This window comes from Pongo abelii, chromosome 19 (assembly GCF_028885655.2).
Source record: "Pongo abelii isolate AG06213 chromosome 19, NHGRI_mPonAbe1-v2.0_pri, whole genome shotgun sequence".
Lineage (NCBI taxonomy): Eukaryota > Metazoa > Chordata > Mammalia > Primates > Hominidae > Pongo > Pongo abelii.
Window position 1 is genome coordinate 20320745 of NC_072004.2, and position 27993 is coordinate 20348737.

Genomic DNA, 27993 nt, shown 5'->3' on the forward strand with positions numbered 1-27993 from the left:
ACCAGGTGTAACCTTGTGTCCTTCATCTGTCCCTCTCCCTCTGCAACCCCCTCCAGGTGATGGCCAAACACCCCAGAAACACGCCTTCTGGGCCCGTGTCTGTGGCTTCAATGCCATCCTCCTCATGTGTGTCAACATATTCTTTTATGCCTACTTCGCCTGACACTGCCATCCTGGACAGAAAGGCGGGAGCTCCGAGTCCTCAGGTTCACCCATTTCCCTCATGGGGATCCCGAGGCCCCAAGAGGGGCAGATTCCCCTCACAGCTGCACAGCAGCTCGGTGCCCAAGAACTGGCCAAGCCGGCAAAGCAGGAGCCCTGAAAAATTAGGGGGGAAATGGGAGAAAAGAATGCAACATTTCAAAAACAGCACCAAAGCAGTCAGCATTGGAAGGAAAATTCGATTTCTGATGGACATCCTGATGTTGGTTTTACTGTTTTCGTTTTGAATACACGGCTGGGTCAGGAGCAGTGAGATTTGCCAGCACTCAGGGCTCTAAGGGTCTTGGGCCAGCTCTGGATGGAGGGAGAGCCCCGCATGCCCAGAGCAAGGCCCCCCATTAAGGGACTGCAACCACCTCCAGGGGCTCCTCCCTCCACCCACCGGCTCCCAAATGCCAGAGGGAGCCTCTTCGCCCTCCCTCCCTGCCAACCATCCCTCAACCAGCAGCCTGGCGTTCAAAGCCTTTCCAAGTCCCACCTCACTTTTCCCTCTCCCAAAGGTGCCCAGGCTCTGGGCAGGCCCTGCTCATATCCCTGATGGTGGCACATTCTCTGGAGGACCCTCCTGTTCTCGGGTAGGGGCCATGCCCCACCTAGGTAGCTGTCCCATGTGGGATCCTGTAGGATGTCTAAAACCCAGCTCTGGCCCCAACTTTCTGTCTGCACTGGAGGTTTCTCAGCCTCCTGAGAGCTCTCCTGGGCCCTGGTCTGGGCAGAACCTGGGCCTAAACAAACAAGAGCCAGGGCAGCCAGGGTCTCTGCGTGGCTGGGCCCAGGGCTTGCCCTTAGGGCTCACCTGTCCAACAGAAGAGGAGTGTGCCTCCACCTTCCCTACTGCCCGCCCCTTTTTCAGGGTCTCAGGGCCTCTAGCCCTGTGGTGGGGTGGGGGTGCTGGGTGCCCCAGGTGGAGCTGAAGTCATGGGGCTGTTGAGGAGTTGGTGTCCACCTGGAGTCTGTCCAGTGAGTTTAGGTCAACAGGTGTGCAGTCTGTCCTTCGAGGCTGAGCCACCTCCCAACAGCCCGAACAACTCCAGGGGCCTTTTGAGGGAGGGGCAGGCAGGCCCAGTGGGTAGTCAGCCCAGGGTGAACCCACCCACCATGGCCAGGGTTCCTCAGGTTGAGCCTCCAGTGGGTGAAACCTGGGAGTCCTCAACCTTCCTGGCAGATGGGGCCATTGACAAGAGGAGGTGGGTGGGGCCTCCACAGACTCCGCCCTGTGGTGTCACACAGCTGGCAGCCAATGGAAAGCAACCAGCCAGGAAGCCCCGGAGCTACCCTTGCTGGGTACCCTTGCTGGGGCACCTGGGCCATCCCAGTTTGTGCAAAGTGGCCGGAGGCAGTTAGGAGCCCACGTTCAGTCCAGGGCCGTCCACTGAGCCCCGTGTGACTCTGACCGGGCTGGGGGTGTCCATGTCCTCTCTGGACCTCAGTTTCTGTAAAAAGGCCTGTTGGCCAGATCGGCCGCCGGGCTGCTCACAGGTGCACGGGCTGCACGTAACTCCGTGGGAAGAAGCCAACGCGCCCGCAGGACCGACCCCGCCACCAGTGGGGGTCTGGGCGCTCCAGGACCTCAATGATGTCGCCACGGCGGAAGCTGAGCTGCGAGGGGTCCTGGGCTGAGAAGTCAAACTGGGCCTGGGCAAAGCAGGCCCCAGGTGACTGCAAGAAGAGGAGGTGGTTAGTAGGGTGCCTTCAGAAGCCCTGCAACCCACCCTCCCTCAGAGGCACCCAAGAGAAGTGATTTGCCACAGGTGAGGAGGGGTCTCGGGCAGCACTGGAGTTGAACTTTAAGTCCAGATCAGTGGGCCTTCTGCTCCCACTGGGCCTCCTGCTGCCCACACCCCTGCCTGTCTGCTGTGTGGATGCTGCATCTACATAGAACACGGCTTCCCCAGCCGCCCAGCTGGGACCATAGGGCTGGTGGGTCAGGGGACCTGAGTCCTGGTCCTTAGGGTGGGATTTTGGTTAGGTCCCTGCTTCTCTTGGGATCTTATTTACCTGCCTCTGCAGCAGCCATGGTAGCTTTTGACTCCAGGCCACAAAGCCATGAGAACGGGCCTTATAAACTGTAAAGTGACATGCAGCTAAGAGCCGTGTTTATTGCTCTTGCCCTTGGTCAGCCATTGAGGGAGAGAATTGTCACTTTGAGCTCTCAGGCCTGGGCTCCACTCCTATCTATGCCCCATGTGTGATGCTGGGTAGGTCCCTGCCCTTTGTGGAACTCAGTTTCCCCACCTGTGAATGGCAGCTGGACAGGAGCTCTCTGCAGCACATCTGCCTGGCACCGTGACTACTGCACCCAGCACCCTGGCCCTGCCTGCCCACCAGGATCTCAGCTCTGAACCTGCAGAATCTCATCCAGGATGGGTGATAGGATCAGCAGAGAAGCTGTAATTAGCAGCTCTCTGCCCAGGAAGGAGGAGGCGTCATGGGTCCCAGGGGGCTGAGGCAGCTCTGGAGTCGAGCCACAGGGTGGGTGACCCCACGGCCCGGGCCAGAGCGAGGTGGTGGGTGTAGGGGAGCTCTCGGTTGCCCCTGCCCCAGCTCCATCCTGGCTTCCTCACACTCTCCCAAGGCAGAGCTGGCCCAGGCGGTGAACAGGGAGGAGGATGGAGATCTGGCAGACAGGGGCCCAGCTGGAGAGAAAAGTGCCCTGAGGCTGGGAGCTCACAGTGACCTGGGCACTCAGTGTCAGGCAGGGAAGGCCAACAGAAGAGAAACTAGTGGGGGTCTCTCAAGGCACTGTTTGACTTCCCTGGCATATCAGACCCCAGAGCTCATCCTACTGAACAGAGGGAACACTGAGGGGATGAACTGGCCTCTGATCACATGGAAAGGTGGTGGGGAGGTGCTGGGAACAAGACATGGCTGGAGCTTCTCTGCAGCGGTTATCAGCCTCACCCCAGGCCTTGTCCACACTCCCCATCTCCTCTGCAGAGTCCAAGCTCAAGTGTCCCAGGGTCTTGACCTCCAGCCCCAGGCCTTGCCAGCATCCGCTCCTGAAGAAAACAGCCTGTTGGGGCTAATAACCCCAGTGGCTATTGTTGGCATCCTAATCAGCTTCAGAACTGGCCCTTGGGGCTCCTTGATGAAAGGGCTGGCTGGCAAATTGCTGTTATTGCGAGGTCAAGGGGTGGACGACCCCCACCCCCCACCCCGCGGCTTGCCAAGACCTCTCCCACGAGCACTTACACTGCCCCACACCCAAGGTCAACTCTTCCGCGAGCAGAAACCAGGACTGAGCCTACCAGGTAAGTGTCCTTGGATGAGTCACTGCACTCTCTGAGCCTCGGTTTCCTCATCTGTGTAATGGGCATGTTGAGGCTCCCAGAGTACAGACACCAGTTCAGTGCATGGTACCCAGTACGCTCAGCGGGGGTCTGTACCTTCCTTCACTCAATGAACATTTATTGAGCACCTACTGTGTGCCACACGCTATTCTAGGAGCTGAGAACAAGCTAGACAGTTTGTCCCCATGGGATTTTCCTTCTGTCCTTTGCTTTTCTTTCCCTCTTCTCCTTTCCCACCCTTGCAAGTCTCACCACAGCCGCCACCAGGATATAACTTCGAAGCCTGGGCTGGACCCCTCTTGCAATACCAGGCTGCTGGGGAAGGGGGACCAAGCCCATGCTTGGCCTGGGTGTCAGCATCTCCCCTGCTGCAGATGGCAGGAGACGCAGAGAGGCTCCCACAGGCCAGCCCCCACCCGCCCCTACCTTGAGCAAGGGCTCCTCGTCTCGCAGGAAGATCTGCCGCTTCTTGGCGATGGTGGTGGTGCGGTAGAAGTCGACCAGCTCGTTGAGGGAGTTGAACTTCTCCTCCCACAGGAAGTACTTCCCCGAGGCCTCGCGCAACACCTTGAAGTGCTGCACCTGGTCTCCATAGCTAGGGGAAAGGACCCGGGGCCACCTCAGATGGTGGCCGTCCCAGCCTGGCATGGTCCCAGGGGCTCCCGTCTCACTACCACCTGGAACCAGCCTGTCTCAGGGTGGGACCTGGAGTCAGATAAGGTGCAAGTGGGAGAGGCCCCACTGACCCAGCTCCACATGGGGTCTGGGGAGTCCCATCTGGCAGTGGAATATGGGGTTAGGGGTGTGGGCTCTGAACCAGGCCACTTTCTCACCGTGTGACCTCATGCAAGTCTCTCAACTTCTCTGAACCTCAGTTTCCTCATAATGATAACATCTCCGTTATGGATAAGTGCACAGTGACCGGCATATTGGCAATGGGAAATGGGTACCTCTGAGTGTGTCGTGATCAGAGAGCGTCTCCTTCACATCTCTTTGCTGTTTCCCTCAGCTTGGACCTACTCCCTGCTCCCCTGCTCCTCCCAGTCCCCACAGTCCCTGGGGAGCAAGTCCTAGACTCATCCTGACTCAGACCAAAGCCTACTGCTATGAGAGGAGCTCAGACCTGTTGGATGTCTCATGTCCTCCCCCTCCCATGAACCTTCTGTGGCATCTCCCTTGGCCTCAGGGTAAACTCTTAACACCTCAGACTCAAGATCTGGCTCCACTTAAGTGTCCAGCTTCATTTACTTTATATCCTCTCGGATGAAGCAAACAGGCCGCTTTCTCTCTCATTTCCCATCTGTGCCCAGCCTTCCAGCCAGCCCACTACCGCCAAATCACCCCAAGTATCTTCTAGCCCAGCAGAGGAGACAGCCTGCTCTTTCTTTTTTTTTTTTTTTTTTTTTTTTTGAGGCGGAGTCTCGCTCTGTCGCCCAAGCTGGAGTGCAATGGCGCTATCTCAGGGCTCACTGCAAGCTCCGCCTCCCGGGTTCACGCCATTCTCCTGCCTCAGCCTTCCGAGTAGCTGGGACTACAGGCGCCCACCACCACGCCCGGCTAACTTTTTTTGTATTTTTAGTACAGACGGGGTTTCACCGTGTTAGCCAGAATGGTCTCCATCTCCTGACCTCGTGATCCGCCCGCCTCAGCCTCCCAAAGTGCTGGGATTGCAGGCGTGAGCCACGGCGCCCGGCCGAGCCTGCTCTTTCAAACTGGCCAGAGGCAGAGCCTGTCCTGGCTGGGACTGGGCAGAGGAACTAACTGGAACCTCTCACACTCGGCATGTCCACCCAGGACAGGCCTTGTGGGGCTGGGACTGGAGGCGGTGCGGCTGTGGGTCAAGATCATGGCAGACATGACTGCAGTGCTGCCCCACTGTGCTGCGGGGGTGGCTGGCCTGCCTCACGGCCCAGGAGGAGCAAATTGGGCCCTATGTTTCAGTTTCTCCACCAGTCATCCCTGGGGCGGCTTGCTGCTTTATTGATGTTTTAAGATGAAAGATTTCAGATAAAGATGTGTTCAAGGCCGGGCGCGGTGGCTCACGACTGTAATTCCAGCACTTTGGGAGGCCGAGGCGGGCGGATCACGAGGTCAGGAGATCGAGACCATCCTGGCTAAACCCCATCTCTACTAAAAAACAAAAAAAAATTAGCCAGACATGGTGGCGGGCACCTGTAGTCCCAGCTACTCCAGAGGCTGAGGCAGGAGAATGGCATGAACCCGGGAGGTGGAGGTTGCAGTGAGCCAAAATAGCGCCACTGCACTCCAACCTGGGCGACAGAGCAAGACTCTGTCTCTAAAAAAAAAAAAAAAAAAAAAAAAAAAAAAAAGATGTGTTCAAGGTTCCCATCCTCTGGTCTGTATGAGGCATAGGGCAAAACGGGATTCCCCCTACTCCATTCCAGTCAAGGGGTCCAAACCACTTCTAAACACATCTCCAGGCATTTGCACACAGAGTGTCCTCCAGCTGGAAGGAATTTTTCTTGAACTCCTCATGCCCCAGTGGGGAAACTGAGGCCTCGAGTGCAGCCGCGACCTGCCCAGAGCCGCAGCAGCAAGAAAGATGAGAGCTGGGGCCACATTTGAGCTCATACATGTAAAACGTTGCCTAATGTCCTCCTGATTGGTTATTATCACATAACAATAGCAATAATAATTATTCCAATTATGATAGTACTATTGTCCCAGAGCTCATCATTCCAAGTCCATTTCTACTTTTCCATGTTGCTACCTGGCTGTGCCCCCCAGGAGGCCCTCCCTCCCTGCCTCATCCTCTCTGCCTGGCCAAACCTTAGCTACCCTTCCCAGCTCTATAGCCAGCCTGCCTGGACTTACACCCCAGCCCACCTCTCTGGGCCTCCACGTCCTGGCCTGCCAAATGTGGGCATTAGTGCACTCCTTGCAAGGGAGCTGAGAGGCCTGGGACCCTGGGGGCTGTGTGGGTGCTGCCAACAGAGCCACCCTAGGCCCACCTGGCTGGGCTAGGGGCTTTGGGGAGAACACAGAACAGTCCCAGCTCCCAACCAGAAAGAAGTTTAGGACCCCAAGGGAGGGCACCTGTTCAGGTGGCTGGCGGAGCTAATAGCTGGGAAAGCCTGGGGCCCTGTGAGCCGAGTGAGGCAGGGTAGAGGCACAGGATGGTGACTGGGAGGTAGATGGCCCCTCAGCCTCCTGACCCACAGGCTAGGGATCTTTTTGCTCACATTTGGGTTAAATGAGATCCAACCACCAGTCCAAAGCACTTGACTTGACGGTACACATGCACACGCGTGCACACACACACACACACACACACACACACACCTCTCAGCCTCCTGAGCCACAGGCTAGGGATCTTTTTTTTCACATTTGGGCTAAATGAGATCCAACCATCAGTCCAAAGCATTTCATGGTACACATGCACACGCACACACACACACACACACACACACACCTCTCAGCCTCCTGACCCACAGGCTAGGGATCTTTTTGCTCACATTTGGGTTAAATGAGATCCAACCACCAGTCCAAAGCACTTGATGACTTGACGGTACACATGCACACACGCACACACACACACACACACACACACACACCCCTCTCAGCCTCCTGACCCACAGGCTAGGGATCTTTTTGCTCACATTTGGGTTAAATGAGATCCAACCACCAGTCCAAAGCACTTGATGACTTGACGGTACACATGCACACGCGCACACACACACACACACCCCTCTCAGCCTCCTGAGCCACAGGCTAGGGATCTTTTTTTTCACATTTGGGCTAAATGAGATCCAACCACCAGTCCAAAGCACTTCATGGTACACACACACACACACACACACACACACACACACACACACACACACCCCTCCTGGGTTGTAAATTGAAATCTGGTTAAACAATTTGGTTGCAATACATTTGCAAGCTTGGGTTCACCCGCAGCCTGAGTTCCTTCAGGTCTGTGGTTCTCCTGAACAAGAGGGTGGTGTCTGTCACCCCAGCTGCCCAGATCTGCTGCTCCATCTGTCCTATCCCCGCCTGTGGTTTAGTTTCTCCACCAGTCATCCCTGGGGCGGCTTGCTTCCTTATTGATGTTTTAAGATGAAAGATTTAAGATAAAGATGTGTTCAAGTTGCCCACCCTCTGGTCTGTATGAGGCGTAGGGCAAAATGGGATTCCCCCTACTCCATTACAGTCAAGGGGTCCAAACCACTTCTCTTTTTTTTTTTGAGACGGAGTCTCGCTCTGTCACCCAGGCTGGAGTGCAATGGCACGATCTCGGTTCACTGCAGCCTCCGCCTCCTGGGTTCAAGCGATTATCTCATCTAAGCCTCCCGAGTAGCTGGGGTTACAGGCACCCGCCACCACGCCTAGCTAATTTTTGTATTTTTATAGAGACAGGGTTTCACCATGTTGGCCTGGCTGGTCTCAAACTCCTGACCTTGGGTGATCTGCCCACCTTGGCCTCCCAAAGTGCTGGGATTACAGGCGTGAGCAACCGCGCCCAGCCCCAAACCACTTCTAAATACACCTCCAGGCATTTGCACACAGTATTTCCTCCAACTGGAAGGAATTTTTCTTGAACTCCTACTCATGCCTCAAGGCCCAGGTAAAATGGCGCATCCTCTGAGAGCTGCATCAGACTCCATCACGCAGTCAGGGCCTTCTTGGGTCCCTCAGCCCCTCTCATAGCCTTCTTGTAACTTGCTACTCATGATGACTTGCATATGAGACACTAAAAAGGCAGGGAGGCAGGAGTGGGCCCTGAAGGTCCAGTCTAGCTGGGACTCAGCAAACAGAGCATCACTGCCCAGGCCTTAGGTCCTCATTGTGATGCTTTGTTCTTGAAACTCACTTCTGTTGGTTCTGAACTGGGATTCCAGCCCGCCAGGTGTTCTGACCCTGAACCCTGGCTCCGGTGGCCGACTCATTGCTCTAAGATGCATCCAGCCCTCAGGGTCACACAGCCAGAAAGAGAGCTAGTTCTCCCTATGAGAACAGAGGCTCTCGACAGGTGGAGCAATGGTCCCCAAATCTGAGACAAAGCTGCTCACGTGCCGTCAGAGGACCTTGTTCCCAGTGACTCAGCCACTTGTGTTGCCAGCTGTGGGACATGTGTGTCCATGTGCTCGTGACGCAGAGGTGGGTGTGCAGGCAGATGTGTGTCTCCCGCCCTGTCTGGCCTTCCGAAGCCTTCCAGAGGCTTCCAAGAGGCAGCCTCTGAGCCCCATGACTCCCTAGTGCCACGTGCTAACCAGCCTAGGGTTTACTGGACTTTGGCCATGGTGCCCGGGGAGGAGCACTGCTTTAAGCAGTGGAGTGACAGTGACCCACAGCTGGGCAAGCGAGAAGCCTGGAGACAGGGATCCCAATGGCTCCACCTCTGGGGCACCGGGTACCCAGGCAGAAGGCCCTGACTCCCTGTTGGCCCCAAGGAGGGGCCTGTGTACAGGTGGCCCCACTCCTCTGGGTGAGGGGACAGAAAGGGTGTGGTAGGTTTGAAAAGGATTTCAAACCCAAACGACCACAACTTTGAATTTTATGGTATTTGAAGTTCATCTTTAGATACTTGGAAAGTTATCTAGAGCAGATAGAAAGTTATCTGGAGCAGTTCTTTGATCATATAGTAGAGTCAGGGAGTGGAGAAGAGGAGATAAGGGAAAGGGAGCCAGGGACCCAGGGATTCTAGGGCTTTCCAACCTGGGAACTGGAGAATTCTCAAATCTGGGAAACGCGCATGTGCCAGCCCCTACCTAGTCTGTGTGTGGCACATACTAGGTGCTCAGTAAATGGCAAATCTTGTCCCTTCTCCCACCTGGTCCAAATGTCCTGCTTTACAGCAGAGGACAGTGAGGCTTGGGTGCAGCCCTTCCTGCTGAGCCAGCCCCTGCCTGAGGCCAAGCGGTGCTGTCTCCATCTCACAGCCCAGCATCCCAGCAGTCACTCCCTCTCCCAGCCTGGCCCTTTTCCCAAGCCTGGCTGGGCTCTTGCTCATGGCCCTCACCAGGAATAATGCCTTTTCCCTTTTCTCTGTCTAATCTTGGCCTTAGCTATCCTTCAAGGCCCAGCTGGAGCCTCAAAGCATTTGAGCACCCCCCAGACTGGGGCTACCCTCTGGGGCCTCTCCAGACCTCAACTCCACTCCCTTTCCCAAGGCCTGTGGGAACTTCAGGGCTTGCAGGAGGAACTGAATCTGAGTCCAGACGGCCCCGGAACCGGGAGGGCTGGATCCAGTGCAGCCAGCTCTGCTGCTTGAGCCTCCCAGAGCCAGACGCGGGAGGGGGCACTGGGATTGTGGGCCTGAGTTGGTGAGAGGAGAGGCTGCTGGAGCCGTTCACTTCAGTGGGCAGTGCCGGGGGTGTGAGAGCCTCTCCATTGTGTCTGAGCGTGCATTCCTGGGATGCTTGTGTGTGTGTGTCTGTGTGTGTCTCCCACTGGGTGGAGTGACTGTTATGTGTGAGTCTCTCACTGAGCAATCATGAGTATCTTTGTCTCTTTGTGTGACCCCTACATCCACCTACCCAGGGGAACAAGGGGCTTGGCTGGCCCCTGGGCTGTCAGAAAAGCCCCAAGGACCAAGTCAGGCCTAATGCTGGCAGCAGCCAGTCCTGCCCAGCGAGTTTTTCTGGCCTGGTGGCAGCAGCAGCAGCAAAGGTAACAGTGTCAGCCCAGAGAGGAAAGACAAGGCTGGGGTCGGGGCAGGAGCCCTAGGACCCTCCCTCCACCACCCCAACCAGGGCTTGTGAACATGTGGACCCACCTGGGTGCTAACTGCCTGCTGGGTGATCTCCATCAGGCATGGCCCCTCTCTGGCCTCAGTTTGCCCATCTGTGAAAAGGAGGGGTGGAACAGCCTGTTCTGCAGCAGACAGGAATCAGAGTCAAACTGACCTTGAGAGGGGTAGGACACTGGTGCAGACAGACTCCTGCTGGGTCTTTGGAGCTCAGGGAGGGTGAGTGGAGGACAGACCAAGTCTGTCAGGGCACAGAGGTCGGTGGGCACCAGCTCTAAGTTCCTTGCTGTGTGACCTTGGGGAAGTTGCTGCACCTCTCCAGGCTTCAGTTTCCTTACCTGCAAGCTGGGCTTGTGGGGCTCATGCAGGTCTCCTCACTTCCTCCCTGTCCTTGACTGCAGACAGTCCCTTCCTCCTAAAATTGCACCCTCCCCCCGCTCACCGCTTCCCTGCTTCATTTTCTCCAAAGCCTTGGTCATTGTGTAAGATTTTATACAATTTCCTAATCACTTATTGTCTGTCACCCAGTAGCACATGGGCACTTGAGGGACAGAGAGCTTTGCCCTATTTTATTGGTGGCTGAATCCCCAGGCCCTGGGACAGGGCTGGCACACAGCAGGGGTTCAGTGACCAGATGGGTAGGGCAAACACATGTGCATTGACTCCAGGGTACCTCTGGCTAGAAAGGAGGCAAATATGTCACTTGGAGACAAACTGTCATTTATGGCAGAAGAGTCCACAGTAGCTTGGATAGGAGTGTGGGGCAAAAGTTAGGCAGCCCAGACATTGCACGCCAGCCTTGGCCCCGGCCTGCTGCCTGCCAGCTCAGACATGCTCCCTGGAGGAGGAGGGAGACAGCCCTTTGTAAACTCATAAAGGGCAGCTAGCTATGGCCACAGTTGCTCTGGGAGGCAGCATGAGGCCCATAAACCCCACCTCTGACAGCTTTACAGGGCTTGGTGTGAGTATGCCAGAGATGCCATGCATAGTGCCATCAGAGTTCCCAAGTACCAACCAGCAAGGGTGGAAGAGCTCTTACACTCAAATCTGCCAGGTTGTCATTTTCCTAGACAGCCATCGGGTCACCTGGCTTCCCAGCATCTGGGTTCCCTGACTCCCTGTGCTGCTGCCTCTTCTCTAACAGTGTTGGATTCATGGGCTGGGGGTGGAGGGGCAGCCTTCCAGGCCAGGAGGGGCTCCCTAATTCCTCCTCAGCTTGGTGTGCGGTCCTTGGGGGCTTAATATAATTATGATAACTGGCACTTACCATGTGCCAGTCATCATAAAAAACATGTTACATAGCTGCCCATTTTATAAATGAGGAAACTGAGGCTCAGAGGGGTAACTTGCCCAGGATTATACAGCGAGCAGCTAGCAGGTGTCAGAGCTGACTGTTGCTCAAAATACCATGCTCTTAGCCACATGCCCTATTTGAGTCTCAGCTTCCAACTCTGACCTCTGCTTGGTGGTTGTCCAAGGACCACTGAGAGGCCCCATGACAGATGATGGACAGAATGGGAGCAGGACCCAGGAGCCTGGGCCCAGGCAGGAAGAAACCAAGGGTCAAGGGCTCCACCTGCTGGTGCTGTGTGCAAACCACAGCCAGCCAAGCCCAGGAAGCTCCTGAGAGTTTTGACCTGGGCACACTTGGCCAGTATGTCTCGGACAAAGGGTTGGGGGGCACAGGCCAGGATTTCTCTGAGGGTCGCTTCCAGATCCCTTCCCAGGAAACACCGGTGCTGGCTCGCCTGCTCAAAAACTGCTCCCTAAGACTGTCCATCTTCCCTCCTGGTCAGAAAACACGTTGTTATCCAAACACACCCCTCGCTTCCCCACCTCTAGATCTCTACTCATGCTGTTTCCTGTGCCTGGCATATCATCTACTCTCCTTGTGCACCAAACTCCTACTCAGGTTTCAGAGCCCAACTCAGATGTCACTTCCTCCCTGGTGCCTTCACTATGTGGAATGTATCCACTGTCATTGAATTTCATTTATTCATTTGCTCATCATATAGACCCCTGGGCAAGGCTGTGACCATTTCCCCTTTACATGCCTCTGGTTTGTCTCCTGTTTCAGTCCTGCCTTGTGGTTTCCACACAGCTGATGCTCAATAAATGCATGCTGAGCAAACTCACAAGACTGGGGTGTTCAGGTCTGATCATGTGCGTGTGCGCCGGCGGCTGCACTTACAGAGAGACGCCTGAAGAGGGCAGCACACTGGCGCGCTAACTTGGAGGGTGAGGCCGCGTGATTTGTTAGAGGAGGAAGCCGGAGGGCGGAGGGAGGGCCAGACACTCCCCCTCAACTCGGGCTCCAGACGTAGTTTGAGTACCCTGTGCCCCCTCTTTGCTGGGTGACCTTGGGCTTTGGGGTTGGTTCCAGGAGCCACTCAGCCAGGCCAGCCCGCCTGGCGGACGCCATTCCCAGGAGATGACCAGGCCCTGAACAGCCGACACTTGGAAGACTGCCACGTCCTGCCTCTACAGGAGCCGCAGTTCCCCGGGGCTGCAGGGAAGTGGGGGCTGGGCTGGGGGGTGGGGGGTGAGCCCGCGGGGACTCCAGGCTCCAGGTGTCCACACCATCCCGGGGGTGGGCAGTCAGGGCCAAGAACGCACAGTAACCCCCCAACACACACAAGCGCACACACGCACATGCTGACAGCACTCGCATTTTTAAGATGGGGAAATAGAGGCTCAGAGGGGGCATGCGCGTTCTGCCCCTCAGGATCACCAGCCTGCCCCCAGGAGAAAAGGGAAGGGAACAAGGCTGATGGCTGTTTCCACCAATTGGGGGCCCGGGCTCAGGGTGAACGCGGGGGGCTGTAACCCCTGAGACGTTGGATCTGCCTCCCTGATATGGTTTGGATGTTTGTCCTCTCCAAATCTCACACTGAAACGTGATTCCCGGTGCTAGAAGTGGGGCCTGGTGGTGGGTGTTTGGGTCATGGGACAGACCCTCATCAGTGGCTCTTTGCAGTAATGAATGAGGTCTGGTTGTTGAAAAGAGCCTGGCACCTCCCTCCCCGACTTGCCCCGGTCTCGCCATGTGATGCACCAGATCCCCTTCCCCGTCTACCATGCGTAAAAGCTTCCTGAGGCCTCACCAGAGGCACATGGCGGTGCCATGCTTCCTATACAGCCTGTAGAACATCAAGTCAAATAAACGCCTTTTCTTTATAAATTACCCAGCCTCACGTCGTGTTCCTTTATCACAACACTAAATGGACGAACACACCCCTAGAGCTGCCTTCCTGACCATAGGCTCCTATCCCTGGCAAGTGCCTCCAGGCCCAGGGGAGCTCGCCACCCTGCAGGGCTAGCAGCAGACTTGCTGATCCCACACAGTGAACAGCATGAGCTTGTTTCAAAACAGGCCAGCTGAACACATGGGAGTCACAGGGACCCGGCGGAGCCTGGAAGGCATCAGGTGGGTGGGAATGCTTTTCCCCCAGCAGGAGCCCTCATGGGCTCCTGGCCCAGCCTGTCTGAGTCTGCCTTTGTCTGCTTCTTTGGGATCCCCTGACTCCAAGCCCCATCAAGCTTGCATCTCCACACCCGGCCCCAGTGTTAGCTCTTGACACAGGCCTGTATTTCTTTGTCCTTTATTTTTATTTTTATTTTTTGAGACAGAGTCGTACTCCATCACCCAGGCTGGAGTGCAGTGGCACAATCTCGGCTCACTGCAGCCTCTGCCTCCCGGGTTCAAATGATTCTCATGTCTCAACCTCCCGAGTAGCTGAGATTACAGGCATGCGCCACCATGCCTGGCTGATTTTTGTATTTTTAGTAGAGACGGGGTTTCAGCATGATGGCCAGGCTGGTCTCAAACTCCTGACCTCAAGTGATCCACCCGCCTTGGCCTCCCGAAGGGCTGGGATTACAGGCGTGAGCCACCACACCTGGCCTTCTTCATCCTTTAGGAGATCATGAGAGGCCACTCTGCCCTCCTCTGGGGCCACCCCTTCCTTCATCCCTTCCTCCCAGCTGGCCTCTTTACCACCCCAGTGCTAGCTCCGCTGGTGGCAGTAAGAGCTAGCATGGTAAGCGCCTCCTCCATTCCGGGCTCTGTGCCCACAGCAGCCCTGAGAGCTGGTACTGCTGGTGGTCCCCCCGCACACCTCCACGCCTGGGCCCAGCCATTTCTCTGTGTCCCCTCATCAGCCCCTACCCGTACAGTCCCAGAGGCCATCATCTACCTCCTGGCTCCCCACAGGCCTCCCTGCCACCATGCTCTCCCCCAACAGTTCTTTCTCCTCACAGCACTCAGAGTCATCTGCTAAAAATGGAGTCCAGTTACATCTCTCCCCTGCTCAAGACCCTCCATGGCTCCCTACTGCTCTGAGAGAAAACCCGACCTCCTTTCAGGCCCTCTGTGATCACTGGATGTGGGTGGAACTCCAGCCCCTGCCCTTCGCTTACTCTGCTCCAGCCACATCACCTCCTCCGGGTTCCTACACGCCCCAAGCGCATTCCCACCTCAGGGTCTTTGCAAATGCTATTCCCTCTGCCTAGAAGCCTCTCCTCCCAGGTCCTCCTCATTCCTGGGCACCTGGGAAGCCTCCACCTCCTAGTTCAGATCTTTGCTGCAATGCCACCTCCTCAGAGAGCCCTTTCCTGACCACGTTGGTTCATTCTGTGTTAACATGTTTTCTTGTTCACTCACAAAGACTGAAACCCACGACAGCAGCAACTTTGTTTTTTTTTCCCATTTGGTTTCCCCAGCCCCTAGAGCATCCTGGCACATGGCACATAGTCAATAAATATTCCTTGAATTAATGCGTCTAGATTCTACCAGGGCCTAAGAGTAGGAAGGACGGAGACCAACTAGGAGCCTGACCCTGTCTATCCCCACCCATTCCTGCTGCTACCTTCCAGCCTGGATTCCTCAATCACCCCAGGGTGGCCCTTTAGGATTGGATTCTGTGCTGCCCAGCGGCTGCCACACCACAGGTGAGGGCCACCCTAATACAATGCCAAATGTTCCCCAGCACGGTCATCCTGCCTCCATGCCAGGGACTATTCTAATTGCTTTAAATATACCAACTTGTTTCTTCCATGCAATAGCCTATTTTACATGTGAAGAAACAGGCACAGAGAAGGTAAGTGACTTGCCCGAGGTCACAGCCAGGAAGTGGCAGAACCAGCATTTGAGCCCAGGCAGCCTGGCCTCAGGGTGCATCTTCCCAACTATATCACATAGAGTGGGACCCTGTGCGGAGCACATCCTGGACACCCGCCCTGGGCATTTCAGCACTCTCCTGCCCTCAGTCCCTTGCCACATCACCACCCTGGACACCGCCCTCTCTTGATGAAGAACCTATGATGGCTCCTGTGCTCATAGAAGCCTGGACCTTCAGCCTGGCATTCGAGGCCTTGCACAGCTGGCCTGAGCCTGCTTTCCCAACACACCCCACTGCTCTGGGCTGCACCCTGGGGTGCCCAGACCACCGCCTGTGTCCAGGCCTCTGCCCGGACTGCTCCCTCTGCAGGGATGCCATTCTTCCACCCTCACTCTGTGAGCCCCTCCCGGGCCCCAAGGCTCAGCTCAAATGCTGCCCACCCCCCACCCACCCTCCTCTGCACACACCCCCAAGGGCCAGAGCTCACTTCACAGAGACAGAGAACTCCCCTGGGGAGCTCTCGCTCTCCCGGATCAGGAAGGCTCCCAGATGGTTCCGCTTCATCAGAATCTCTTCGGCCAGCTGCCGGGAAATCCTGCCCGAGTACCACCTGTGGAGAGAGGGAGCTGGTGAAGGCAGTGTGAGACCAGGCTTTCAGCCAGCCTCCCACCCGGTGCCAGGTGTTCAAGGTCTGAGACAAGAGAGATGTGATTGCACCCATTTTACAGATGGGAAAACTGAGGCACAGAGACGTGAAGCAATACACCCGCAGTCACACAGCAGAGGCAGGCAGGAGCTGGAACACAATCCCAGCATTTTAGCTCCTGAGGCCAGCCTCTCCTACCATGCCAGCAAACACACACCCTTATGGAAACAGAAAAGTCACACTCCAGTGAGCCACAACCCAGCCAACCTCAGTCTAACTTTCCCTTTGAGATGGTAGATTCTTTAAAGTCAAAAAATAAATCAGGCTGGGTGGTGCATGACCGTAGTCCAGCTACTCGGGAGGCTGAGATGGGAGGATCACTTGAGGCCAAGACTTTGAGACCAGCCTGGGGAATAGAGAACCCCCCCCCCACCCCCGTTCCTTAAAAAAATACTTCTGGCCGGGCGTGGTGGCTCACGCCTGTAATCCCAGCACTTTAGGAGGCCAAGGCGGGCGGATCACGAGGTCAGCAGATCGAGACCATCCTGGCTAACACGGTGAAACCCCGTCTCTACTAAAAATACAAAAAAATTAGCCAAGCGTGGCGGCATGCACCTGTAGTCCCAGCTGCTGGGGAGGCTGAGGCAGGAGAATGGCATGAACCCGGGAGGCGGAGCTTGCAGTGAGCCGAGATCACACCACTGTCCTCCAGCCTGGGTGACAGAGCAAGACTCCGTCTCAAAAACAAACAAACAAACAAACAAAACACTTTTTTTTGAAATAGAGTCTTGTTCTGCCGTCCAGGCTAGAGTGCGGTGGCATGATCTCGGCTCAGTGCAACCTCCGCCTCCTGGGTTCAAGTGATTCTCCTGTCTCAGCCTCCCGAGTAGCTGGGACTACAGGTGTGTGCCACCGCCCCGGCTAATTTTTTTTTTTTTTTTTTTTTTTTTTTTTTTTTTTTTTTAGTAGAGACAGGGTTTCACCATGTTAGCCAGGATGGTTTTGATCTCCTGACCTCGTGATCCGCCCACCTCAGCCTCCCAAAGTACTGGGATTACAGGCGTGAGCCACCTCACCCGGCAAAAAAAAAAAAACTTTTTAAGTCGAAAATATAAAAACATGACAAAAATAATAGTAGCTTTGATCTGGAAATACCCATTCCAGATAGTAGCTTTGAGGAAATACCCATTCCACAGTCTCAGGCCACCTGAATTTTTTTCGCAGGCACAAGTTCCTTTTGCTGCTGACCAAACAGAACTGGGTATGCAGAAGGTGCCTGGTAAATGCTTAGACTCTTGCAAGATCCCCAGGGTCTGGGAGTGAAACTCCTTTTCCAGTCCTGCTGATCTTGCTGTGTGGCTCCTGGTAGCTCCTGGTAGCCCCTGGCCTCTTCAGGAATTTGCCACTGCTATAGGCTGACTTTGTGTCCCCCAAAATTCAAATATTGAAACCTAATCCCCCATACAACAGCAGTTAAAGGTGGGGTCATTGGGAGGTGATTAGCAGCCCCCATGAATGAGATTGGTGCCCTTATGAAAGAGACCCCAGAAAGCTCACTTGTCTCTCTGCCATGTGAGGACACAGCTAAAAGACACAGCCGTCTATGAACCAGGAAGTAGCCTCATCAGACACGAATCTGCCAGCACCTTGATTTTGAACTTCAGCCTCCGGAACAGTGAGCAACAAATGTCTGTTGTTCATAAGCTACCCAATGGATGGCATTCCGTGACAGCAGCCTGCAGGACTAGAACACCCACCATCGGAGGGTCTGTGTGGTCTCTGGCTGGCTTTCCTAACTCCAGTGTTTTAGCCCAGCTTTGGCTCTGACCCCTTTATTGTTCAGATGGGGAAACTGAGGCCCAGAGCAGCCAGAGGTCTCATGGTGGGACCATGACAGAATGTTCCCCTTCACTTCTTCCATAAATGCTCCTCTCCCTGAGTCAGACTGAGCTTGGCACAGGTGGTGGAAGCCAGGCGGGGCTCTTCCTGTTGTTTCGGATGTTGATGAGCCCTCGGGGCTGAGTGCAGAAGGCGTGCGGTGCTGCACATGCCGCTAGTGTCCTGGCCATGTCCCGGCGCCGGCCTTGGCAGGATGAAGGCTGCTCAGTACAGACCTCGGGGCTTTTTTTCTGGTGATTGACATATTTGGCCTGGGTTCAGGGCAGGCTGAGGCTCCCAGGAACAGTCTGACTCCCAGTGGTGACTGATGGAGCAGAGGGGTAGACGCCCCAGCGCCTGGCCCTCCGGAGGGATGACTCCTAGGTGCGCATTCTGCACTATCTCCAGCTGGCCCTTGTCCCCAGCCAGATGGAGCTCCGGTTGCCCCCAGCAGCGATGACACCAACAGTGTGCCCCACTGGCTCCCCCTCTTCCCTGTCCTCTTCGCCACTGTTATATAAATTCCTTGTTATCAGGCTTGTGTCTCAGGGACGGCTTCCGGAGAAACCTGAACTCCTAGACATGAGATTCTAGACCACTGCTGCCCCCAAACGAATGGGGGCCCCTCAGCCCCTGTCCCAGCGAGTTTCCTCCTGGGAGGGGGCGTGGGGAAGGTAGCCGCTGGGTATAGGGCTCAGGGCAACCATCCGGAGAGCTCAGCCTGGGTCTCCTGGGGTTTGGAGACCTGAAGGCAGGTGCCCAGCCAGCCTGGGTGTCTCAAGGCCAGAGGTGAATGCCACAGGCTGCAGCAGGAGGGGAACATAGGGGGCCCAGGGTTGGGGTTACCAGGGAGGGGAGCTGCAGAAAGCCCCCAGCTCCGTCCTGGAACAGTGCCCAGCGTGGCCCAGGGCGGGAGTTTCCTGAGGGGGCAGGTTTCTTCGAAGAACCCACAAAACTCCTCAGGCGGCATCAGTGCGTGGGTGGCTGTTGCCCTCAGAGAGCGTCGCAATCACACCCTCCCAGGAGTCTCCCACGTCCCCTGCCAGCCCTGCCCCCACCATGGCTTGACAGATGGAGGCAAGAAGAAAGCACTTCCTGAAACCCCCAGGGCCCGGCTCCTTCCCCCATACCAGTGTCACTCCATTTGTGGCCATCTCGCATCATTCCTGTATTACTTCTGTGGAAACTGAGGCCCAGATAGGGGCAGAGACGCCCCCACACCCCACCAGATGACATAGCAAGTGCATGGCCTGGGACTCTCCCAGTCCCACAGCTGTTCTTCTGAGCTTCCCCCGCTGTCCTCCAGGGTGTCCCAGCCCAGGGCCAGGCCACACGGCTGCAGTCCCGCTCCACCTCGTGCCAGCTGTGAGATCCTGGAGGGGCACTCAACCTCTCTGTGCCTCTGTCTGCTCATCTCAAAGATGGCGATGGTGGTGCTCAGCTCCTAGGGCCTTGAGAGGATGCATGAGCTGCTTGTACGCGGGTGTTTGCTGCTCCCCCCACACATCCCCCTGCCAGGCTTGTCTCTGCCTTCCCTGGCAGATATCCACTTGAACTTCCAGGCCCAGCGGGCCACACCCTTCCTCTAGGAAGCCATCCCTGACTCCCATGGGCCGTGAGGCTGGGTCACGTGCTGCTGTGGCCCCTGCCGATGGGGCTGGCTCTGGAGCACTTGGCGTACATTGTGCCTCCCCCAGGGGCTCCTGGGGTTGGCAGGGGTGAGAGGGGGTGCCCAGGGAAGGAGTGGGCCTGGCATAGTCACGAGGCCTACCTCTGAATTTCTGAGGCCCCAGCCCTCCCTCTGCCCCCACACCCTGGGGCCTTTATGGGCTGAGTCAGGTGTGGAGCTGGAGTTTCCCCATAGACATTTCGGGGAGCAAAGCAGGTGCTGAGGTTAGTCGAGGACACACCTGGGCATCACTTCAGGCAGGTTACTCAGGGGCCTGACCCCATCCCTGCTGTGTCCCAGACACAAATGGCCAGAGATTACCCCAGAGGCATGGGAGGCTGAAACCCTCCATGGCTCCCAACTGCCCTGCTAGAGTCTTGCCTCGACCACTGGCATCCCCCCGACAGGCCTGGCCTGGCACTGCGATCTTTTGTCATCTTTTCTCCCCTGCCTGAGCAAATGCAACCCTCTCAGCAGCTGTAGGCCAGCCAGCCTTCCAGCCATTGCCAGGCCATTTCCTCCACCTGAAGGCCCCTCCCTGACAGCTTGGCCCAGGGGGATTTCTCCCGTTCATGCCCTCTGGCATGTCTAGATGTGCCCATTGGCTTGCAGGGGCCTGGGGCACTGGCTCCAGCTTGTGGCCCTGGGTCGGATTCTCTCGTCTCTCTCCCTCTTCACGCACCCCCCTCCCTCTCCCCCTTAATTGACAGAAAGAGCACAGAAACCTGCCCAATGTCAACAACCACACGAGACATAGTGGGGCCTGGAACCCAGGCTGCAGCCCCAGATGACTACTGGAAGCTGCAGCCTCTGTGGGGGAGGCTGGGAGTGCCTGGAGCCCGGGCAGGTGGCTGAGGACCTGGGTCGGAGGGGGCCTCGCCCAGCGCAGGAAGCTGGAGGTGGTGGCAGCTTTGGAACTAACTTAAAGAGAGATAAAGAGGAAATACCTCTCATGCCCCACCCTGGCCCTGCACCTCCTTCCCTTCCCACTGCACAGCCACACACGCATCTCAGCTCCCAAACTGTCCCTCCAGCCTGCTTGGCCCTGTCACCTGTCTCCATATCTGACTGAGTCCTACCATAACACCTCCATGGCTCCTCACATGGCTTGGCATTTGGGGTCCTCCTGCCAGTCCCACACGCCACAAATTCTCTGTCATTGCTCTCCCTTTGCTCATCCTGACCCTCTCCCAGGGATGCCTTTCTCTTTTTCTACTTAACCAACTCCTACACATCCTTCAAAACCTCACTCATTGCCACCTCTTCTGAGAAGCCTTCCCTGAGAAATCACCTTAATGCTCACTGTCTTCCCACGTAGTATGTCCTTCATGTCCTCTTTCTCCCCCAGAACACAGCTGCTCTGACCCCTTGTGTCTCCAGCATCATCCGGGCTGGGCCCCCTGGAATTGTGGCCAGTGTTTAGTGCATGACTAAGTGGCTGTATCTTGGGGCTGCCTCAGCTGTCATTTAAAGCATATCCAGTTGGTTTGCATAGATTTCTTGGGCCCCATGCCTGTTCTGAGGTTGGGCCCTGCCCCAGCCATTCTCAGGGCAGCAGTGTTGGCTGCCACCTGCCCAGAGCCCAACCTGGGACATCCCTAGGCTGGTAGGTCCCAGGCCCCAGGATAGCTGGGCCCCAGGCCCAGTTCTTGCTCCACCCGGGTCCCAGACTCTGCTCTGCCAATGTCCAATTCCCCCCCAGACCCCAAAGGCAGGGCCTACAGGGTCTGCTTCCTGCCCAGCCCTCTCCCAGTCGCCACCCAGGGCCGGGCCAGCTCTCAGCAAGAGCTCTAGAACCCTCCACCCTGAACAGATTGGAGCGTCTGCCCTCCTTGAGTTATAGATAGGAAAACTGAGGAACAGAGGGCAGGGACCTGCCTAAGGCCACACAGCAGCCAGTGGCGCAGCCAGCTGAAAGCCCAGGGCCTTGTCCTCTCTCGGGGACCTCCTGGACATTCTCCAGTGGCTCAGGTCCTCAGTGTCGAAGCCTGGGCTTGCCCTAACTCTGCCCCCACTGTGGGTAAGTCCTCAGAACTGTCTCCTATGCCTGCACAGGCTGGTGGCCTCTGTGGAGCCTGGGGGCCCCAGACGGAGGGACAGAGGCCCAGGAGTGAGGGGGTCCCAGGGCCAGGAGAGACAGAGCCACGGGGACGGGATGGGGGGTGTCCACTCACGGATGGGGCTTGACGCGGATGTAGTTCTTGGGAATAAACCCCTCGACACCCCGGAGCTCGGCCTTGTACCAGTTCTGGTCATCCTCCATGTTCAGGATCTGTGGGCAGGAGACACAAAGCCACTCAGTCACCGAGAAGGAACAACTGTTACCCCCGGAGGCCCCACTGCATGCCAGGCCCCAGGTGGGCTTCGCCTGCACCAGCTTCTGTGCCTACTCACAGAGAAGGGCTGGGGGCCTGGGACGGACTTGCCCACGGTCACAAGGGCTGAATTAGAACCCTTCGTTCTTCAGTGCTGCCCATCCCCTGGCCCCAGGACAGCCCATCCTCAGGTGATTCACAGACTCCAAGGGAGGCACAGTCGGGGACTCGTAGGAGGCTTGGGGTGGCTGGAGCTGGATTCTCAGGCTCCGACACCAGGAGCCCTGCGGACCATGGGGTTTGCAGGAGCAGAACGGGGGACCTGAGTTCCTTCCTGGGTTGTGCCCCCGAGTTTGGGGGGCCCACAGCACCTACATGCCATGCACTGAGCCTTGGGGTGAAGGTCGGGGGGCCCAGCGTGAGCACAGCCGCCAGTGGTCACCTAGGGTCCCTCTCATTTAAACAGCTCAGGGGTGACAATTCAGTGGGGGGACGTCAGGCTCTGGGGAGCAGATAAGGGGGCCTTTGGTCTGAGACAGACTGGTTCTCAGCCCTGGCATGGCCTGCTCGGTCACACGGGCTCCTCTTCCGAGCCCGTGAGGCCCCCATCACCCCACAGGTGGGCCCGGAGGAACTGAAATAGCCGGAGCGGGGGTGGGAGTCCCTGAGGGGGAGCAACCAAGCGATCAAGGTGGGGCGGGGCCGGGCCTGGGAGGGGCACAGCATGAGGCCGGGGGTCCTGCCTCCATTCCCTGGGCACACCTTCCGTGTGTCCCCCTGATTCTCATATAGCCCCCAAGGTCAACATCACCAAATGCTATTTTACAGATAACAAAACTGAGGCCCAGAGGGGAAGTGACTTGGCCAAGGCCACACAGCAGGGGAGAGGTAGAGTCTGTTTGGTCAGCCAGGACTCTGAGGCCTGGGGTTTTTGGCTCGCTGGTCAAGGGGGTCCTGGCCCACCAATTTTTGCCTCCAGTCCTCTTTGTCACTGGACCCCATGTTGAGGGGACATCTCTCCTGTGAGGGGACATCTCTCCTGTCAGTCCTGGAGCAGGTTCCAATGTCAGCTCAATCCTTCAGGGGTACTTGAGAGAAAAAATTGGGCATGGGGTACCAAAGGCCCAGGGCAGGCCAATACAGGGGCACCAACTCCAGCAGTGACATTTTGCCAAGAGTAGCTGGGATTGGCCTCCTAGGGCCCAGGCCTGAGGCCCCACCCTCACAGGTGGCCTCTGCACCCCCATCTCCACCCCTGCTTTGTCCACCAGGCCAGGCTGGCTGAGCCCCTTCCTTCCTGCCCCTGCAGCCTGGGCCAGGTCAGCACACCCAGGGGCGAACGGAAGCAGGTGGCTGACTCAGGAAAACTTTCGCTCAACACAAAACAAAACAGGCCGGGCGCGGTGTTTCACGCCTGTAATCCCAGCACTTTGGGAGGCTGAAGAGGGTGGACCGCCTGAGGTCAGGAGTTCAAGACTAGCCTGGCCAACATGGTGAAACCCCGTCTCTACTAAAAATACAAAAAAAAAAAAAAAAGCCAAGTATGGTGGCACACTCCCATAATCCCAACTTTCTCAGGAGGCTGAGGCAGGAGAATCACTTGAACCCGGGAGCTAGAGGCTGCAGTGAGCCAAGATCGCGCCATTGCACTCCAGCCTGGGCAACAGAGTGAGACTCCGTCTCAAAAAAACAAAACATCTCCCCCAACCTAAGGAGAAAATGAGGGCCTGTAGGCCACATACCACAGCCATGGATTCCAGGAGGATGCCCTGAAGCCTGGGGCTCCAGAACATTCTGTCTGCTTCTGACTCTCTCTGTGGTCTTGGCCTCAGTGTCCTCCCTCGTCTGTCCAATGGGTGCATTTATGGCCTGCCCTGCATGCAGCAGTGCGGACATTGGGTGGAATATATCTCATGCAGTCCCTGCTTCGTTTTGTCTCCTTGTCGTCTGCACTCAGAGGACTCAGGGATGTCCCATTGGTTACATTAGCGGATTTCTTTCTCTTTTTTCTTTTTTTTTTTCTTTTTGAGATGGAGTCTTACTCTGTCACCAGGCTGGAGTGCAGTGGCGCAATCTCAGCTCACTGCAACCTCTGCCTCCTGGGTTCAAGCGATTCTCCTGCCTCAGCCTCTCAAGTAGCTGGGACTACAGGTGTGTGCCACCACGCCCAGCTAATTTTTGTATTTTTAGTAGAGATGGGGTTTCACCATGTTGGCCAGGCTGGTCTCGATCTCTTGACCTCACGTTCACTGATTTCTTACTGTGAACATTGTTTGAAAGCCCCAGACCCTCTGAGACCCGGGAATTCTCACAAGGGAGAGAGGCCAACTCCTCCCTGGAGGAGTATCACTGCTCAAGGTGAAAGGCAGAACTCGGCCTGCCCCTGAGCCTTTGCCCCCATGGTGCCCTCGACCCAGGCTGCCACCCCACTTTACCATCCCAGCCCGATGCAGATGCTGCTTGACAGTTGTTTACTGAGCACCTACTGTGTGACAGGCACCCCACAACGGAGCAGGGAACAAGAAGCTCACATTCTAGTAGGCAGAGACAGACCATAAACAAGGGAAGAAACAAATAAGCAAGGTAGTTTAATGGAGCAGTAAGCGCTGCGAAAAATGGACATCAGGTGACAGATGGAGAATGTCTGGTTGGGTGGGAACAGGGAGATTGTCAACACGGGACAGGTGGGGTGGTCCAGAAAGGCCTCTCTGAAGAAGTGACATGGAAGCTGAGACCCGAATTACAAGAAGGAACCAGCGGTAAGAAAATGTGGGGAACAGTGTCCAAGGCGGACGGAACAGCCAGTGCCAAGGCTCTGAGGTGGGGCCAAGCTCTGTCCTTGAAACAGAAAGGAGGCCAGGGTGTCTGGAGCTGAGGGAGGGAGGAGCAGATGTCACAAGATGTGCGGGGGAGGACCAGGCTCTGAGTCACGGCCACTGCGTGGAGATTGGGCTGGGGAGCAGAGGGTGTCGCGGGGAGACCTTGGGAGCCACCACGCAAGCCCAGGTAAGTGACAATGGAGGCCTGGGCTGGAGGAGGGGCTTCAGGTAGGTTTTGCCAGAGTTGCCGACAAGACAATGACAGGCTGCAGAAAGTAGGTTCGGGGAGCCCAGGGCTGGCTGTGTTGGGTCTGGACCGTCGCCCTTTCCCATGGAGATGTCAAGGTGACATGGGCTTCCTGAGTCTGGGTCTCATCATCCAGGCTGCTCATGCAGAGATGGGAGTGAAGCCACTAACCACATGCCCCTCCAGCTGGCAACAGCAGGGGGGTGCGTGCACCCAGAAATGCCTGGCCCATCAGGGAGGGAGGCTTTGTCCCAGGGAGGTGATGTTTGGGGCCATTTGTCCAGAGTGAGTCCATGAGCCAGAGTTTTCATCCAAGACCAAAGTTCAGATTTGAATAACGGGCTTCATTGCCCACTCTCCCAGGCTGGACTCAATCTGTAGGCAGGCAGTGCTGTGGCAGGGGCTGGCCCACAGGGAGTGCTGGAAAACACTTGCTAGACAAGAGGACAGGATGGTCGCGGAGCTCAGCTTCCACCGCAGCCACTTGATCCCTCCAAGCCTGGCTCAACGCCTCCCGCGCACCCCATTCCTGTTTCATCACTGCCCCACTCCCTCCCAACACCACACTTGGGTCTAGAGACCTCGAAGTGCTCTCAGATGAGAAACCAAGACTTGGATCCCCGCAGAGGGTCATGCCTTGGGCTCACAGCCCCAGTGCTCAGCCTGGCCCTGTCTCCATCTGGCCACGAGGCCAACAGCCAGCACTGCAGTGACCCCAGGTGCCAGCACCCCAGCATAGAGAAGGAGGAATTGATCCTCCTCCTCTGGACCCCAACCCCCAGCCCAGCCTGTTCAGACCAAGTGCAGGTTCCACAGCCAAAGGGACACAGGTTCAAAACTGACTCCATACCGAGCAGGTCATGTTGCCTCCCTGTGCCTCAGTTTAGTCACCTGTGAAATGGGGGTGCCAGTCCCCATTGCTTAAATGGTACATGAGGTGTGCTGCTGAGTTTGGGGCCTGGCTATAGCAGGGTGATGGCACAGGGAGCTCTCCCGTCTTGTGCTTGAAGCTTGTGGCCAAGAGCAGCGCCCAGGGCTCAGCGCAGAGGAGCATCCAGTCTAACGCCCATTGCTCCAGTGGGGAAACTGAGGCCCAGGGAAGGGCAGTTACTTCCCTAGTGTGGTTTACTGGCAGTTCCAGTGCACACATCTTGGCATGGCCACTCCCAGAATCCTGGGCATGGCTTTCATATGCAAACTTTTAAGCAAGGACATTTCCAGAGACACATTCCACAGGCCCATCTGTCTAGACTGTCTTGGAAGGCTGCAACATTTGTCAAAAGCGGCCCAGACAAGGAGAAATGAACTGTGGTATGACTCTATTTTCCCTTTTCTCCACACTACTGGGAAGCTCATCCTTGACACTTTCATCATAGCTATTTTAGCCCTACTAGGTTAGCATGTGTACTTATTTCTTTCCTAAGACCTTCTCTCTCTCCCTCTTTCTCGCTCTGTTCTCCATTCCCATACTCTGTCTCTCTCTCTAGCTCTCATTCTCTCCCTCTCTCAACAATTTTCTCTTCAAACATTTTCCTGGAAAACTGGGGGTTGAACTAACTCCTGCCAGACACTGTGGTAATATCTCATCGAATCCTCACAACAGCCCCAAAGGAGGGTCATTAGTTATCTCCCCATTTCCTAGATGGAGAATCTGAGGCTCCGAGGGAAAAGGTGGCTTGTCCAGAGTCACACAGCCAATAACTGGAGAGGCTGGGCCTGTCTTCCAGGGGCCACAGTCTGCTTGGGACAGTCCCAGGCCCCCGGTGCCTAAATCCACCCCCACCCCGTGTGGGGCCAACTCAGCAGGCTCCAGTCCCCCTACCTTGAGTGTGTCTCCCTTGTTGAAGGCCAGCTCGTCGCTCTCTGTAGCCTGAAAGCTATACAGGGCCACGGACTCCATGCCGCTGCTCGGGGCTCCAGCAGCTGGGCTCAGAGCTGGGCTGACAGCTTCCTGCTTCCTCTGCAGTCGAGGACCGTCTTCCTTTGTTTTGAGTGCGTGTTTGTTCTTTTGAAGTTGAGACTGAAACTGCTCCTGATGGGGGAGAAACAGGAAACAGACATGTCACAGAACAGGGAGGGCTTGTGAGCCAGCTCGGTCCCTACCTCAGACCCCAGGTGCCAGGAATGGCCCTTGGGGAGTCTCCCTGAAGCTCTGGGAGTGGGGCCCCCTTGTGCCCATGTTTCATCATCCGTAAAAGTGAGGTGCCTGGAGGAGAAGTGCCAAAGCCGTCCTGCTGGCTCAGGCACTGAGTCTCATGGCACCAGATGCTGGCCCCTCTTCACCAATTTGCCAATGACTCTCCGTCTTTTCCTAAACCCTGATGCCTCTTGTGATGCCCTGCCTCCTGCTCCTTCAATCCCAAACTCCTCACCTGGCATTCAAGGCCCTTGCAATCCACCACCTCCACCTGCCCCTACAAGCAGCCCCCATTCTCATCCCTTGTCATCCCCTTCACTCTAAACAAAGCTAGGGCTTCAGCCACAGCAAGGGGCCACACCAAACTCTCATTTCAGCCCCAGACTTTTGCACCTGTGGTTCCTCTGCCTGGTGTTCTCCTCTTTCTGCTCCCAGGAGACTCTTATTCACCCATCAAAGCCCAGCTCAGAAGGTACCTCTTCTGGTTTAAACCCTGGGCACCTTAGGTGGGACTTAAATCCTAAGGTCAATAAGACTTGTAGGCCGGACGCGATGGCTCATGCCTATAATCCCAGCTTTGGGAGGCCGAGATGGGCGGATCACTGGAGGTCAGGAGTTCGGGATCAGCCTGACCAAGATGGTGAAGCCTCATCTCTACTAAAAATACAAAAAATTAGCCTGGCGTGGTGGCATGTGCCTGTAATCCCAGCTACTGGGAAGGCTGAGGCACAAGAATCGCTTGAACCCGGGAGGCAGAGGTTGCAGTGAGCCGAGGATCCATCCAGGCTCAAAGCAATCCTCCCACCTCAGCCTCCAGAGTAGCTCGGACTACAGGTGCCCACCACCATGTCTGGCTAATTATTTGTATTTTTAGTAGAGATGGGTTTTCACCATGTTACCAAGGCTGGTCTTGAATTCCTGGACTCAAGCGATCCTCC

General features: G+C 56.3%; 2 protein-coding genes across 5 annotated transcripts in view; one reads left to right on the plus strand and one right to left on the minus strand.

Annotated features, from left to right (window-relative positions):
* The window catches only part of SLC5A10 (solute carrier family 5 member 10), a 69425-nt gene extending 69010 nt beyond the window's left edge, over positions 1–415 (plus strand). For both annotated transcript variants that reach the window (XM_002827121.3, XM_009251380.3), the window contains one exon: positions 57–415. In XM_002827121.3, coding sequence (XP_002827167.2) covers positions 57–163 — 107 coding nt within the window. In that variant the 3' untranslated portion in view covers positions 164–415. The remainder of the gene's footprint in view (positions 1–56) is intronic.
* Positions 388–27993, minus strand: part of LOC100448502 (GRB2 related adaptor protein) — a 49945-nt gene continuing 22339 nt past the window's right edge. For all 3 annotated transcript variants that reach the window (XM_024241517.3, XM_063718424.1, XM_054535525.1), the window contains exons 2-6: positions 26741–26950; positions 21712–21809; positions 15832–15954; positions 3939–4107; positions 388–1881 (exon numbers count right to left, since the gene is read on the minus strand). In XM_024241517.3, coding sequence (XP_024097285.1) covers positions 1696–1881; positions 3939–4107; positions 15832–15954; positions 21712–21809; positions 26741–26818 — 654 coding nt within the window. In that variant the 5' untranslated portion in view covers positions 26819–26950 and the 3' untranslated portion in view covers positions 388–1695. The remainder of the gene's footprint in view (positions 1882–3938; positions 4108–15831; positions 15955–21711; positions 21810–26740; positions 26951–27993) is intronic.